Source organism: Pantherophis guttatus, chromosome 5, assembly GCF_059756535.1.
Source record: "Pantherophis guttatus breed Tessera chromosome 5, ASM5975653v1, whole genome shotgun sequence".
NCBI lineage: Eukaryota > Metazoa > Chordata > Lepidosauria > Squamata > Colubridae > Pantherophis > Pantherophis guttatus.
The window spans coordinates 102,244,391-102,261,861 of record NC_142067.1 but is presented as its reverse complement, the minus strand read 5'-3'; the positions used below and the strand labels follow the sequence as shown (position 1 = coordinate 102,261,861).

Genomic DNA, 17,471 nt, shown 5'->3' with positions numbered 1-17,471 from the left:
GAGGAAGTTAATAATAAGCTACCATGAAAATACTTTCAATGAAAATAATATAAATCCTTTAAGTTTCTTACTTGATTGAATACAATGAATAAATTAAGAAATAGCAAGACCAAAAAAGAAAGGAAACAAAGTTATTGTTCACTTACATATGATGTAATAGTCTTTGTTTCTCTGAAATTCTAGACCCCAGAGGTTAGGGCTAAACTCTTGAAACTTGATGGTAAACTTAACATCTTGATCAGGCTTGGCACAGTTGAGCAGAGGAGTGTTGTCCTTTTTAACAGTACAGCTGTCTGCTTGGTCTTTCTCAACCATATAGACTTTGTAGTACTCATACTGACCACTAGTCTTAGAGTCCACCTTTGGGCATATAATATCCAGTTTATCTCCAATCTTTGGATACAGTACTAATCCCTGTCCAGGATGGAATCTAAAAGAAAAAACAAACAGATAAAAGTCATTCATTAGATAAAGAGAAGTATCATGTCCATAAAAAGAAACCTACAAACTGATGATGATGATGATGATTATGATAACAATAACAACAACAACAATACAATCCAGGCTATGAAAATAACAATAGGAGAAACCCAATTTTAGTTTTCTTTACTATGGACAAGTTGAAATCCAAAATGATTTAAGTTAACCATCACAGAATTCCATTGCTTTTAATGAATCTACCTTAAGAACTCAAATTAAGTTTCATTCAACAAGAATGAATGAAATATTTTGTCCTCAAGCTTGTTCTATGCAAAGAGATACTGGGTCAAAGAAATGGATGAAATAGGATCATATGATCTAGTATCCAAATATAAAGTATTGGATAAAACTATTTAGTGCAATTCATTATACGACAAACAACTATTTCCACTGAGGTAGCAGCATCTCTCTCCTAGTCTGCCATATGGAGAACCAACAGCAGCTGTAACTTCCAAGCACTGGATATACATTTGACCGTCTCTTATGACACCATTTTATTATCCCTTAGGAAGGTTTCAGCTCATCTTTTTGAAACATAAAACAAAAGAGTAAAACTTTTGTTTGTTAAAACTAGAACATGCACCAATAACTTGTTAAATGTTCCTAGTATCAACCAGACACATTAAATATTTCAAATTACTTAAAACTGGCTATTCACTATTCAAGCAACTCAGTTTACCTTAATGTAAAGCCCTAACAAAGATTAAGGTTTAAATGAAAATAATTTCTTGAAGTATTGGTTTAACTCCAAATAAATGTACTCTTTTTAAGCAAAAAAAAAGTCACTGCAATCTTTATTTTCTGCCTATGATGCATGAGTCCCAATTAATATTTTTAAAGCTATGGATGCAGAATCTCCCTAATATTAATACCCTCTAATATTAATATAAAACACCTCCTAATCTAAACATTTCATGGCAGTTATCTTACTGTAAGAGAAAACATTACTGAAGAAATTGGCTTCTTAATGAATAGTTATTTCCAGCAGTTTATATTAAGGACTCCACAGCAGACATTCACATGATCAAAAATATAAAATAAATGGATTGAGCCTGCCTTGGCATCTCCAAGGCAGGCTCAAAGGCACAAATTTCATCCAGGCATGCAGATTTTATAGATGAGAATAACTCAGATTACTGCAGATAGAGAGTTGTCATAATTTTAACTTGGCCATTAATCAGAAAGATAAAAATCTGAAAGTTTGCATTTACACACAGTTAAAGCTGCTATATACTATTTACATCAGTGGTGAAATCTGAACCGGTTTACTACCAGTTCACTGGCCGCGCATGCACAGTGCACATCATGTACCAAATGCGAGATGCGCGCAAGCAGTGCACACCAAAAGGAAGCATGCGGTAAGTAGAACAGCGCGCAAGGGGGGGTTGATCAGCTGTGGCGCGCAATCTTTTTTTTTTACTTTTAAAACTTCTTCGGCTGAAGAGGTTGTAGAAAAAATGCTTTTAAAAGTAAAATAAAAGCCTCTGATGATCGCACAGCTCAGCTGGGCATGGGGGGGGGCAGGGATTTTTGCTACCGGTTCTCCGAACCACCCGCCGTCATCCCTACCGGATCAGGTGATCCGGTTCGAACCGGGAGCATTTCACCTCTGATTTACATAAACCTTCAGCAAAGGAGGCAAACTATGAATATCTTACAGTAGCTGATAACAAATTAAATGCCCCACCCATTTTGGAAAAGGTACATAAACTGGCAGTGCTCAAGCTAATTAAAACAGATACACAGTTTTTGGGCTTGATCAAAAACTTCCTGAATCCCACACATGGTACTAAACATCTGAAGCACCTATCCTCTTTTTAAAAAGTGCAGTGTGATATTTTACAGCAGGTATAAGCTACATACATCTATAGCAGTTGGGTGTATCTGGCCGCAAAAGCATGAAATAAAAAGTGCCCCACAATTGACTTACTGTTCACTCCCTCTGTACATTTTTATTCAAGTAAGAAATCATATAAATGAAGCAGAGGAGCCCAAATAAGTATTCGATGAATATAAATGTAAGGTGAGGCAGACAGAGAATATATAACTTTTAGGGTGGATATACAGAATCAGATAAACAAAATGGATTTAATCTTCCTTTAACTGTTTGAGCCACGGTGGTGCAGTGGTTAGAGCGCAGTACTGCAGGCTACTTCTGCTGCCTGCCAGCTGCCTGCAATTTGGCAGTTCAAATCTCACCAGCCTTAAAGTTGACTCAGCCTTCCATCCTTCCGAGGTGGGTAAAATGAGGACCTAGATTGTTGGGGGCAATAGTCTGACTCTGTAAACCGCTTAGAGAGGGCTATAAAGCACTGTGAAGCGATAGATAAGTCTAAGTGCTATTGCTATTTGCCTTACTTGTAGCTGCTACAACAGAAAATATGGAACTGCATATGGTTACTAGGATTCCATCCAACAGACACAGATTGATGGCACCTTTTGCCTAAACATATCCAGCTTTTATACTATCCTACTTCAGCACTGGGACAAGCAATTTGAATATGAAATACACAAACTCCAGAAAGAGATTTATGGGCTTATTTTTACTTTGCTGAAACATCCCATTATTCTTGAAAAAAAATCAAGAGTTAAGACATTTTAAATTTGAAAATGTATGAATACATACTATATCAGTATTTACTGTACATTCTAAAACCTATTTTTAACTTGGCTACAATTTATGTCTCCTTGTTATGGGATATTTTTGTGATTTTTAGAGAAAAGGGCATGAGATTGTGTCGGTTGGTTATATCTGTGTCTCCTAAACATCGGATACTAGGAAAAAAAGAGCCTGTAGGCTAAAAGTGTGACCATCAAGGAACCACATCATAGTTACCTTAACCAGTGGATGGAATCCCATTCCTCCTTACATTCACAAAATGTCTACACTACTGCTTCCCAACCTCTGTCACTGAAATTACACAAATATTAAAGTTGCCAAGGCCAAATATTGCTATCAACAGAGGGAGTACTCCTCCAAATATGGTTCTATTTTGTAGATTTATCTGATTTAATCAAAACATATTTATTTTATTTGTACCCCATCTTTACAAATAACTCACAATGGCAAACACATCCAATCATTTTCCGACTCCCATTTTCCCCACAATAACAATCCTGTGAGATAGGTTGGGCTGAGAAAATGACTGGCTCAAAGTCACTCAGCTGGCTTTCACGGCTAAGGCGGGACTTGAACTCATGGTGTCCCACTTTTCTAGTCTGGTGCCTCAACCACTAAACCAACTAAACTACTAAACTGTCTCTATTAGACCAATCACACAAGTAATATATTTTCTCATTCTTAAGATCGGTTTACTTGCTTCTTGATACAGCTAGCTTTACTATCATCTTCATCTTTGTCATCTTCAATATTCGCAACTCTCAAATTATGACCATTTAATTAATAATGGTGTGAATTAATGATGGCTGCCAAAAAAAGTGAGGTAAGACTTAAATGTGGACTTACAACTATCACCCTAACCTTGTGGTCATCTGATAACAATTCTGGCACTTAGGAACCATTTTGCATTTACAACAAGTTGCAGCGTTCCACAGTCATGGAATGTGAATTTGCAATCTTTTGGGCCAGTTTCTGACAAAAACTGCCATTGGGTAAGCTAGATTCACATCTATAACTGCATGACTTGACTTATGACCATCATAAAAATGTTCGTAAACTCAAGTCAGGTCACACGATGACTCGAGTTATGACAGCAATGACTTACAACAGAAATCCTGATTCCAACTGCAGTAATAAATCTTGGACTACCTGCTTAGACTACTTCTAAGTACTACCATACTACTATGGAATTTTATTTTTATAAAAGCAGAACTTAATTCAAATTATTCAATTTGAGCAGAATCAGTTTATTCTAAGAATATGTCATTACTGAGGACTGCAACAGGACAACAGCTTCTAGATAAGCTTAACAGACTTTCATTTTGTAACACTGTGATTCTTAATCCCTTTTTATACACTACATTCTCTTCAAGTGATGAGGAGATTATACAGATGAACATGCAGGCTTCTCAAACATTCCCATTTCCTGTGTACACTTGAGATGAGGAGATAAATTTTGCACTTGGATCTGTTTTCTTGATTTAGAAATGTTACCAATTACAGGAATATTTATAAAGCCCAAAACAATGGCCTCCATCTTTTGGACCTTAGTTGAACACATCTGGAAATTGGATAGCATGTTATGGCAGACCAAAATATCTGCCATGGGGAAAGGCTTGTCTATTCACAAAATGTCATCTGGAGAAATAGTATCTGGAGAAATAGCCTCCAAAACACACTATCTCCTCTAGGTTTCCTCCAGGGATATTAACAAGACCCCTGCTTTCCATTTTTGTCTTCTTATCATTGATGGCTAACTTCTAAACAAACCTCTAAGCTGCAACCACCTACCATTTATATTCTCTAAGATTATATAGCATCAGGGACATTCTTGTAAATACAAGTAGTCCTTGACTTATGACCATTATTGAGCCCAAAATTTTTGTTGCTAAGGGAGACAATTGCTAAGTGAATTTTGCCCCATTTTATGCACTTAACTTATGTTAAGTGATCCATTGTAGTTAAGTTAGTAACATGGTTGTTAAGTGAATATGGCTTCCCTGACTTTGCTCATCAGAAGGTCGCAAAAGGGAATCGCATGCCCTGGGACACTGCAACCACCATAAATATGACTTGGTTGCCAAGCATCTAAATTTTGATCATGTGATCATGGGAATGCTGCAATGGTCATAATTGTGAAAAATGGTCATAAGTTACTTTTTCCAGTGCCATTGTAACTTTGAAGGGTCACTAAATGAACTGTTGTAAGTCGAGACCTGTAATGATGACACAAAGGTTTTGAATTGCAAAATGTCATGTCTCTAATTTCTTCAGATTAAAATGTTTCTTAAAAACGTATAAACAGTTTTACAGTTCCCAAGGGAGAATGTATTGCAGAACAGAGTAACAGAATTGGAAGGGACCTTGGAGGTCTTCTAGTCCAACCCCTTGCCAAGGCAGAAATCTTTATTGCATCCCCGACAAATGGCTGTTCAATATTTTCTTGAAGACCTCCAGCAATGATTGTCTGCAATCATACTGCTTTTCAAAAAAGAATGCAATGAAACCTGTTAATCCAAACAAGGTTTGGAATTAGTGTCAAAAATGCCCTTTCTTCTGGTTTCTGGACCTGCCTTGGATGCCAGCAGCCCTGGACACTTTCCCCTCACAAAAGGTCAGGGTGTACTTCTAACAATGCCAAGGACAGACAATGGCTGCTGGATCTTCCTCCTTCATGAGGTCCAAGACTGGTGTCCTTTAGAAAGGCAGAAGATAAGTAGGAGCAGCAACAATGCCCCCTCCCATGACTTTTATTATTAGATTTTTATTAACTTTTATTTTACTAGACTTGTATTAATTTCTATTAGATATAAATCAGAAAAATGAATGAATACATATTCTTTTATTTATTAGATTTTTACTCCACCCTTATCAATGTATAAGTAACTCAAGATGGCAAATTTATCTAATACTTCTTCCTCCTGTTTTCCCCACAACAACAATTCAGTGGGGTGGGCTTGGGTTGAGAGAATGTGACTGGACCAAAAGCACCCAATCAGCTTTAATGCCCAAGGCTGGACTAGAACAGTCTTCTGGTTTTTAGTCTGGTGCCTTAACCACTAGACGAATATACTTCTAGAGCAGGGGGTCTCTAGAAGCAAAGCTGGCTAGGAAATTCTGGGAGTTGAAGTCCTCCAGGCTTAAAGTTGCCAAGGTTGGAGAGCCCTGTTCTAGATCATGTTCTTGTGATCTCCACTAGAGGTGGAGGGATGCCATGTTAAAGACATAGTCCTAGAATAAATAAAATGTAAAAAAAAATCTACTACATATATATCCAAACCAGGATACAAAATATTTCATAACTGTGGCATAAGAACATATGGAAAATGTTAATCCATTTACTGATTCATGTTTGGTTACACAAGGAAGCAGCTGGTATGTGGAAGATTTGTTATCTACCAAGTGAAAAATGTTTGGGAGGAGAGAGGGGGGGTATTTAACTTTGTTATAATATGTCCAATATGAAATTAGACATGATAATTCTGGTTATTCTGCTAATATGTCTAGCTATGAAACTTGCTACCTACACTGAACTCTTACTAACATGAGAACCTCCAGTATGAAAGAAAAAGCTCAAATCCACTGAAATACTATTTAACCCAGATGGTCAGAAATATACAAGGCATCAGTAGTAAAATTAGAGTTGTGTCTTTAAGAAATGGATTGTGAATGGCTGTGGAACTACTAGGAGAGAATGAAGCCTTAACATACAGACACAGGGAAATTAGATGCTTACTCCCACTACTTCTGGATGAATCATGCCTGCACCTCTTGGCAAAAGTCCAACTCTTGACCTCATAACCTCACTCCACATTTACTTCTCCAGATCTCAATTCTCAGCCTCAAAGTTCTCTCTCTTTCTCTTTTAAGTATGCGCTATGTTTTCAGAGGAATAGGCTGTTAATAGAGAAGGCAAGGAAACTGTTACTGAATTAGGTTCTTTGAAAAAGCACTTTAAGAATATGCTTCAAGGAAGAATCTGAGCATTTCCAAGAAAAATGTGGGGGAAATTGCATGCTGGGCTGGGCGAACACAGAAAACAAGATCATATTCAGTTGAATGTTTACCATTAAAACTATGATCTTTACACTTTTTTACATGCACAAAACACACAGGCATTTTTAAGACCGCTAAATGCAGGAGAAGAGTTGCCCAAAATAACAAATTAATCAGTAATTGAAATAACAAATCAAGAGTAAAATGAGAATCCACATTTTTTTTTAACAAAAGGCTGTTCGCAAAGATAGGATTTTCTGGGTAGCACTTTACTGCCCCCTTTTGCACTTTAACATTAGAACAGGTCTGAGCATGAACATGCTATTGTGAATCCCTGTGAAATAGCAGATGACTAGGGCAGAAGTAAAGGTTTACAGAACTCCTAAGCTGCATTTTATAGCCTTTACACTGTTGAATATGTTACGGTAGCAAGTAGGATGACAAAGCAAGTTAAACAAACAGCTTAGGAATTTGTATATGCAGGGTTAAACCCAAACATTCTATTTTTCTAAAGGCAAATCTACAGGAATCTTTTCTGTTATTTTACATTGTCCTCCTTTTTTAGATCTAGGAAGGGAAAATATACTGCCATTTAAATTTGTTTGCTATGGTTACAAGGAAAGAGAGCAGGAGCTAAAGGCCACTGTAGGATAGCCGTAGCAAGATCTTAAATGCACAAAATTATTTTCCTACAATGCCATGGAAAAATAAAAGTAGCACGAATTAATTCAAATGCCCTGCTATCGGAGACAAAAGCTAGTTCAGTTATTCTAAATTATAAACACACAGTAATTTTATTAAGCGTAATGATACTGTACTCCTGCATACTTCTGCTTCTTCTTTTCTTTTCCAAGCAAAAACATCTTCCTTTGTGACTCACTGTTTAAAAACATACCGTCCTGATAATGGGAAGGAAGACAAATTCTCTCTTCTAAAGGTACCTCAGAATCCATGAATAAAGCCTGTATGTGCTAGGCACCTTTATATGTAAACCTAATCCATTTGCCTGTCATCTTAAAATTGCTAAACAAGTCCTGATAATATTACATTCCACTGCCCTTAGAAATATGCAACTGAACCTTCATTGTGATGAAAGCCAATTCCCTTTGATATAAAATTTAGTTTTCATTTCTGCTGCCACAAAATAGAAGAGTCTGACGCTGTATTAAAAAGGCAAGCATGTGTATTCAAACTATAGACCACTAACATTTTTGTGTTACAAGAAGGCAATCATTTTTTTTCGGCTATTTTTGTAACATGATTACGGGGTAGGGGGAGATCTGCTTGATATGGAAAGTTTTGTTGAATTGTGTAGTAGGATGCTGGCAAATGTTCTTTGTTTTAAATATATACAGAATCTGAAGTAAGATAGCAAAAACCAGCTAGTTCACTTTATTAATGGGCATGGCAACTTATAAGCAAAGCTAGCAAAACCAACACAGAAATAATTTTCCATTGCTGGACTATCAAAGATTCTTACTCTTAAAATCCTTTGTTAGTCAGAATGTAAGACTGCAGTTTAAAGTTTGAGGTTCCTTTTCATTACAATTGTGGTTTTTTTTTTTACTCCAAGTTCAAAAAGAGTGGTGACAATCTTGTCATTGGCTGGAATGTCAGACAACTGCACCTTATAATACAGGAAATTCTAGTTTCATTATTCTTTGATGGAAAATTGCCTGAGTAAGAAAATCACAGGGATGCAGAAATATGCTGTTTTCAAGCTGAGATTTAATGCAGCAGTTATTTCTTCACCCAGGCAATATCTATATATAAAGCTAGCCCTATTCAAACCCATTCTTTCTTCTTTTGGAACTGAATTTGCACTTAGCACCCCGCCTTGCAATCAGGATAAGTCCAACATCAACACCAAAGAAAAAAACCACCAAGATATAAATTATAAAATACTTAAAATACCAATTTTAACACTGTTTAATGAAAATAAAATTACCATACATGATCCAAATAGAAGCAAACAATGTATTAAAATGGATGACTCAGTATAAATTGTTTTATTTAGTTCTGATGTATCCTTGTTTTATATATAATACTAAATCATAATGTATGTATGTCTGTTTCTTTTTAATTTGTACAATGCATGAATTCTTCTTACTAGAGATGCATGCATAGATCACACTACAACCCAAAACAAGCCAACTGTATGGGGAATTGTTATTTGAGAAATAGATATTTCCAATACCTTCAGGTCAATCTATTGCCATATAAAGTTCATTTCCAAATTCCTGTTTCAGCTCTAATTACTGCATTCATTATATATTTAGTGAATTGTTTTAAAAAGCATAATTCCTTAAAAAGTAAAAAGTGTTAAAAAGCCTGCAAAATACGCAATGCCACAAATTTATAAATGTTAAAACAAAAGTATGTCATGATGTACAACAAACTGATTTAGGGTTAAAACCAAATAGAGTTGTGTTGGACAGTGACACAACTAACTACACTGCTGGATCAAACTGAAAACTTGTGTATGGCTCTTTCATGCATTCAATATAAAGTTTATTTGAAATTATGCATATACTGAGCAGGACCCAGCACTTATGTGTCACGTACAAAGCATACTTTTAATCTATACTGAACAATGGTATTTAAAATTTATGAGATACTTCTGCTCAGATACCAATTTCACCACCACAGATGTCACGTGTGGTTATCAAATTAAGTTGAGCTATAATCCTATATGTATTTTCCTGAAGAAAACCTCTCTAAACTCAGTGGGACTTCTGTATAGATGTGCTCAGGGCTGCACCATTATTTATGCCATTCTTATTTCACCCAGGCTAGGTTTCTAAAAGATTTCATAAAGTTTCACCAAGCTTTCTTCCTCTAGGTATACAGTATTTTAGCAAAAGCCTAAGTTGTAACAATGGGTGTCATTAGCACTACATTACTAAAAAAAAGATTGCCACAAAGATTATATAAATCTATTACTTTAAATCACTGCACAAAACAAACGCTTTAAGAAAATCATGAGAGTGACACTAGTTTTGCAGAGCCTAAAATAATAGAAATGATGGTCACATCTGTTTTTTAACTAATCTCTCTTGCAGAATTTCAGGTCCTCACCACGAAGCTGATTTTCCCATGCTCATTTCACCAATGAAATCTAGAATTCTCCTGAATTGGGGGAAGTAGTGGGAAAAACCAGGAACAAAGCACCAAAGATAAAGCACTGCAGAATAGTTAAACCAGATTGCTCTGGGAATATAAGTGAAAATTAATTAAGCATGAGGAAAACAAATGGAGAGTGGACAAAAAATGCAAAAGGATGGAACCTTCCCCCTCCCCCCCCCAAAAGATGCTCTTAAATCTAAATGGCACTTTTATCCAGTCAAGCGTACAAATGAACTGCCATTTGGGCATCACTACGGCCAACGGTACAGGTGGCCTTATTGGATATCTCATCTGAGAGTCAGCAAGGCAACAATATTAAAATACACATACATTACTTTCCAGCTGGACTTTTTAAATCCAACTTCACACGTGAAAATCTCAGACAAGCATAAAGAAGTTTAAAATTTAAAAGTGGAAGTACCAGCTTGCTAGAAAATGGGCGGGACTTGAGCAGAGTGTTTTTTGGGGAAGTCAGTGAGGCTATCAAGTTAGGAGTTAAGGACTGCCTCAGACACCATGGTATTCTGCTAGAATAAGATAGACAGCCATTTCCAGGATGGGTTGCTTACATGAAGGTCTATAGACAAAGTGGCCCAGAATGGCAGATGAAGCCAATTTAAATATAGAATGCAATGACGCTCTTCACTGCGTCTGGCAGTGGGAAGCTGGCTTTAAAGAGAACATGTAGGCCGTAAAACCTGCCTCTTTCAAGTTTGTTCTTTTTGGTCAACATCTCAATGCTCCAGTCATTTTTAATAATTAAAAAAGAATGTGCCGCTGGAGGAAGTGGGAGAGCTGGCTCAAATCAGTATTGGGGAAAAGTTATAGGAAAACCAAAAGCAGTATGGATAATCCTTTATAAAATGATAACGGCATTACAATAGTCCCAGAGCCATATGGCTCACTTCATTTTTTATGCTTGAGATTTTGCTGGATCTCTGTTGTTTAAAAGGTGCCAAAATACACTTTCTTTTATCTGTAACATGGGGTGTATACAATGGCTAGTCTGAAAAAAAAATTCCACAAAATGGTGGATGATTTTATTTGTCATATATATTTATTTATATAGTTGGCCATCTTTCTAATTCAAAGGGAACATACAAAAAAGTTGATATTCTATCAATATGAGCTACAATTTAGAATATGAAAGTTACAAGCATTAAAATTAGTTGGCTATTAGTTGGCTATTTCATTCCACAGGATTGGAATGAAGGATCAAAGTCTTCCACAGGATTTTTATTATTCCAGTAAGGAACAGCAAGATGTTACTCACCGAAAGACTCTAGACAATGTAAAAAATAAAGAAATAGCAAAAGCAATGGATGAGCATTGCTTCTGCTATTTCTCTAGCTTCAATCAAGTATTTTAAAAGCATTCAGAAGAATTAATCTTTATGGTTCATTCTCTCTGTGATGTATCAACCAATCATAGAAGACCATTTATATGATTTATGTCATTTATTCGTATATTGTTTTATAATGCAAATAAACAGTTGTATTTTCAGAATTGTCTACAATATCTAAAAGCCACAAAAATGATTGGGTGAAAATGGCTATTTTGGAATGATAAAGTTTAGGAATTGACCCAAAAGTTGCAATTATTTTAATGAAAATAGACTTAAGGTCCAACTACACATCTTTTGGGAAATGATAAAATAATGTGTAACAATGATGTTTCTTTTTATGGAGTAGATAACATGAAGTGCTTTCACACATCAGGCAAAACAATTATACATCTAATAGTCCTACAAAAATGAATTTCAAAAAGATCTAAAGCAGAATGCTCCACAAGTGAAATGCCATAACGTAGTCCCTCACAAATTCCCATATCAATTGTGGAAGACTCTTTCAATGAATGTGTCAAAGCACCTTTCTTTTAAGCTGTTAGAGCTCCCACAGACACCTGGAAAAGAATTTTGGGCTAAAAAGGTATCTGGCTAGATCCTGCAGAGCTCTGGTGTTCTAGAAAGATCACCAATCAGGGGATGGAGGAGAAAATCTTTAACAGGATTAGTTTCACTGGAATCCAGATGTAGGAACTTATAAAATAGCAGATCATGCAACAATTCAATCCTACCCATTTGGAGTTCAAATTTTCTTTGGCCTGAACTTTCAAAAAGGGCAACACTTACATACATGAATACATAATGTTTTGGATCCGGTTTATCAAAAATATTTGGATCGTAGAAAAGTAGCACAAATTAGGATCAAGTCTATTCTCAATGGAAGAAGCTCCATTGCCTTTCGAATGTCTTTTGAGAAATCACTATCTCCCTGCCCAATCTATCCCAGAGTTTAGCCAGGGAGGAAAATCCCACTTTGTGCACAAGTTAAGATATAACTTGTATAAAATTAGAAATAAATTATATACAATGGTAATATGGTAATTATATAAAGTGAATGTGGTAATAAACTCATAGCTGCAAAAAGCTGAATTTCTTCTAATCTAAATGAGTAAGATATCTACTAATGAGTAAGATTTCCAGAAGGAAAATCTAGGTATGAATAAATATGAATAAAACGCAAGCAGAACAATATTCAATGTCATAAGAAAGAGTTTGACCTCTACACAAGGAGTTATTCCTTGCATTTACCATCCGCCTTAGTGTGTGCTTCAAGAAAGAAATCAGCACAACTTATCTGCCGGCTAAGGGCTTCTTCACTGCATTGTGAAAATTCCTTTCAAAGAGATAATACAGTCTTCCAGCTGCAAACTTCAATGCAATGCAAGTTCTCATCAGAACAAAGATGTACAAGTAAGAGAAATGTTAAAATGTACATGTATGGATGATTTCTTGAACGAACATCCTGAAGAAATATACTTGACAACCTCTGCATAGAGAAACACTATATAAATAATTGCCTCTTCTTGATGTATCACAATGTACATAGCCTTATCTGCAACATTTCAGAAATGAGACATGACAGGTAGGTTCGAAAGCTAAATGTTGGATAATGGTTAGCAAACAAATGACATAGGCTTTTGCATTATTTCTTTAATCACTTTAACCCTTGTTCCAACAGAAAGCATAAGGCCAGAGTAATTCAGCTGCTTCTTTTGTCATTTGCCTTCCATAAATATGCACCAGTCTGCATTTGAAAGGCTGAAGGAGGCTGCAAGCTTGCTGGACATTTATCATGCCCTGTTCGCTGTGAACAAGCAAATACTTTAGTTGAATAGCCCATTAGCAATCATTGTCAAATGCAGAATGTAAGGTGCTTGGATGTGACCAGCCTTTAAAGCAGTGAAGGGCCTCCCCTGAGCTTTGTATATTATCTGCAGCCTAAAGGGATCTTTTGCTATAGATTTCTGAAGGTTAAGGAGAAATACTGAAAAATTCGCAGTGCTCATTGTTATATATTTCTTAAAGCAAATCAGCTTTGGATAATTTGGTTACTTGAGTGATGGGTCAAAAAAAGTTTCACAAACATTTTTTACACAGGAAGATATGTGATTCTGTAAATTTTAACCAGTCAGCTTTCTCCAAATATGCCAGAACGTAAAATACAAAATGGACAGATTGCAACAAGCCTTCTATGATCCCTTAATCCATGCTTTGTTCTATTAAAACACTCCCTTCTCTTTTGTATATGATCTACAAACTTGCATTTTTAAATCATAAATATCATAAAAAGTTTCACAGGCGCTTCATATAAATTTAGCCACTTATCAGATGACTATAAAGATTTTAAATGAACTTTTCTTATTACTAAACAGCGAGGGCACAAAACAGAATATTTCGTTTTGCTTCTCCTGTGGAGTACAAGACTGAAAGCTCTGGCAGAAAGATAACTAAAAGCCTTCTCTTAAAAATAATTTTTAAAAAATCAGATAACCTCCATTCTACCCATCTCCTATTTTCTGTTCCTTGCCAGCATGTCCCTACTTGAATCCCAAACAGATTAAATAAATAAATGTGAAGTGCGGCTAATCCTACAGAAGGTAATGTCATTGCTAGAGCTGAAGTTTAAAAGGGTGTGTGTGAAAGATTTGCATTTGAACCATTCCAGGGTTCCAAAGTTTTAATCAATCCAAATCTCAGCAATAAAAAAGGCAGTAAATGAAATCCACCTTTACTATATTAGGCACCACCAATGAGCAAGAACTGAGCAGCCTTTCTCTCCTGCCCATGCAGTCTGGCCATAAGAAGGCCTTTATATTTCCTAATCCTAACCCTCACCCCCCCCCCCCCAAGATTTTCTCTCTCCCTTTTTTTTTTCCAATTCTCACATAATACCTTGCAGCCCCGAAGGCAAGGCCCTTAGTTTCTACATCCCTTTCACCGACATGTCATTTCCAACATCAAGCTAATCTATATGTTGCCATGGTATCCCCCTTTATCTGCCTTTACATCTTATGAGCGGCATGGATTTACCACATTATTTTTTTATCTGAAAGACAGAAAATGGTGGTTTTATTGCCATACAATCAGATTACCGCTGCTAGTTTCTCTATGCCTTTTTACCATACTTCAATCAAAAGGGATCACTTTCTTTATACTCTGCCCTTGATTTACATTACATCTGTAAGGGCCTAGTCTGGGTTGTAATCCCCTTATTAACTAGGAGCGGGGTTGATTTGCCTAAAAATAAAAGCAAATTGTGTCCGACCTTTTCATTTTGTTTTTGATTCGGAACTACAAAATGGATTATCAAAGAAATCTTCAGAGTTCACACGGCCACTATACTACTGAATTCAAAATGAGAATTAAACAAGTTAAACAAGGAGAGCGATGTCAGGGGTTTACATTTTCTACCATGGCTGAAGAGCTGAATAGTAGTGCTTCTTTGTATACTTTGCCTACAGAGAAAAACAATGGATCTGCACGAGTTTTGTTCTCAAGCAGTTCTGACATAGTCCCTTAGCCATCAAATTTACACTGACCGCATTCAGATGGGGGCTGGGTGGGTAGGATATGGTCTTAGACCCATGCCTCAATACCAACATATATTTAGCCCCTTGGGTTAATTAGGTAAGTCCCCTTAAGCAAGATCTACTTGATTATATAGAAAAGACAGAGTCTACATAGAACAATGTTCATTGGTGGAAAAACATTTTTGTTTACTTCAAAAAAAAAAAAAAGACCAGATTGAGAAGAGGAAAGTTTTGATAAGAATATTTTTTCTTAGAACCAGCCAGACTCAAGAGGGAGGGAGGGAGGGAGGGAAGGAGGGAGGGAAGAAGGAAGGAAGGAAGGAAGGAAGGAAGGAAGGAAGGAAGGAAGGTTGGTTGGTTGGTTTAATAAACTCTCTACATGGTACAGTATATTGCCATTACATTGTCTCCATCAAAGATCATGAGCAAAGAAGGAGAAACATATAAAGAAAACTTCCTAACTCAACTTGACTTTCAGTCACTTCATTGTCTACAGCAATTACTGAATTAAGACGCCATATGCTAAATAAAGCAACCCTTAATTCAGGGTTTTTTTTTACTTCGGAAAGTTTATAGGTAAGAAGCTTTGAGATTTTCTGTGTGTGTGTTTGTGTATGTACACATATACACATACTATGTTTACATAGTACACATACTATGTTTCAACTGATCATATAATAGCAATAATAATGTATATGAAGCCAAAAAGAAATGCACCCCAAATATAGCCTTTTGGTGTAGAGTAAGCATTATCTATTTTTTTTAAAGCTTGAGTTACCCATTGCATCTTGTGTCCTTCAAAGATTGCCAAAGATGGGACTGCCACTCCCATACCTATCAGCCAACATGACTCAGTCTTATGGGAATTGCAGTCCAACATATCTGGAGGTCACTACTTGCAATCAGTAAATCTCTTTTAAGCATATGGATATTTCTCAAATAGGCTTAGATTAATCGTAGCTAGGACTATACTCCTTTAAACCAGAATTGGCAATGTGGTTTAAAATGAAATCTGAAAATTAGACTTAATTTCATTGTATAAAATTAACTTTCTATACTGAGGTCAGATACACTTTATAGAGATATGGTCTTTTATTATGATAACAGTTTTATGAGTTCCTAGTTAAACCCTATACATTTGGGGAGAATAATATCCAATGAGTGATAAAGATTTCATTTGCACCATCTATAACTTACAAAAAATAATATATATGCAGTGATTTCTAGGTATCCCTATATAAATTATATATAAATTTCACAGACACAAGACAATAATAGTTAAGATTAAGAAGCAAGGTTCTGGGTTCCTAAATAAATCATTAAGAAGGTTTACCAAACGTATCACAAGATGTAGTCTCTCTTTGCTCAGATAGCTTTTGTATCCTTCTGAAACAAGACTGTCTCTTACAAGTAGTTTATCATCCTGGCAAAATGCAAGAAATGATGACGTGAAGGCACTCACAATTCACCCCCATGATTCCCCCACTTTCCTTCTTCTATGTATTAAAACCGACAAGATTAACCCAAAGTAAATTGCAGAGCACAGTTCAAGGAGCTATTCATTCAGCAGTGAATGTGCATTTGTTTGCCTACGAGAAAACAAGAATAAGAATTTCACAAACAAACAATGAGAAGCAGGCTGGTTTATGCTACTGAAGACAGCTTAAATAGGCCCATCAATTGTAGGCCATTTTATCAGTCTCTGACAGGCTGATGTTTATTCAGGCTAACTGATGCAGATTTTATGTGTAATAGGTTATCGGGATACTGTTTGGCTATTTGTTTACTTTTCCTTAGTCAAATTACATCTCATTAAGGAGAAGTGTTCCACCACTGGCAGAATATTTGGCTGACATAACTTCTCTACGCAAGAAAAGACAAATTTAAGTAACCTCATTGATAAGTAAATGTGTCTGCCCTTCACTCTGAAACTCACCTAATAAAACTGGCTCACCCTACTGGCTACAAAGATTAAAAAAAAAAAAAGTCAAGATATGCAAGGCAATTGTTGGCAGGAAGAAATTTCTTCGTTCTGTCACTAGAGCTATACAAGAGCTTAACTTGTCTTTGTATCTAGTTTTTTAAGTGATTGAGAAGATCAGAGACTTTGCCTACGGAAGAAAATCTGAGAGCAAAGCACAACATATGTGGTATCCCTTATGAATTAAAAAAAAAGCAGCAGCATAGGGCATTTTCATGACAAAGGCATTAAAAGCCACAACTGGAACATTAATATGAAAGTCTCAATTGACAGCCTCATTTTTTCCTAATCACTGCTAAATATGCTAGTTCCAATATAAATCACAGAACTGGAATTTGGAAATGAGGTCGTGAGAGAATGCTGGTTCAGCTTCTATGGCATTACCTCACATTC

General features: G+C 36.1%; 1 protein-coding gene across 2 annotated transcripts in view; it reads right to left on the bottom strand.

Annotated features, from left to right (window-relative positions):
• Positions 1-17,471, bottom strand: part of EFNB2 (ephrin B2) — a 51,463-nt gene that overhangs the window by 29,313 nt on the left and 4,679 nt on the right. For both annotated transcript variants that reach the window (XM_034418590.3, XM_034418598.3), the window contains exon 2: positions 147-430. In XM_034418590.3, the coding sequence (XP_034274481.2) occupies positions 147-430 (284 nt within the window). The remainder of the gene's footprint in view (positions 1-146; positions 431-17,471) is intronic.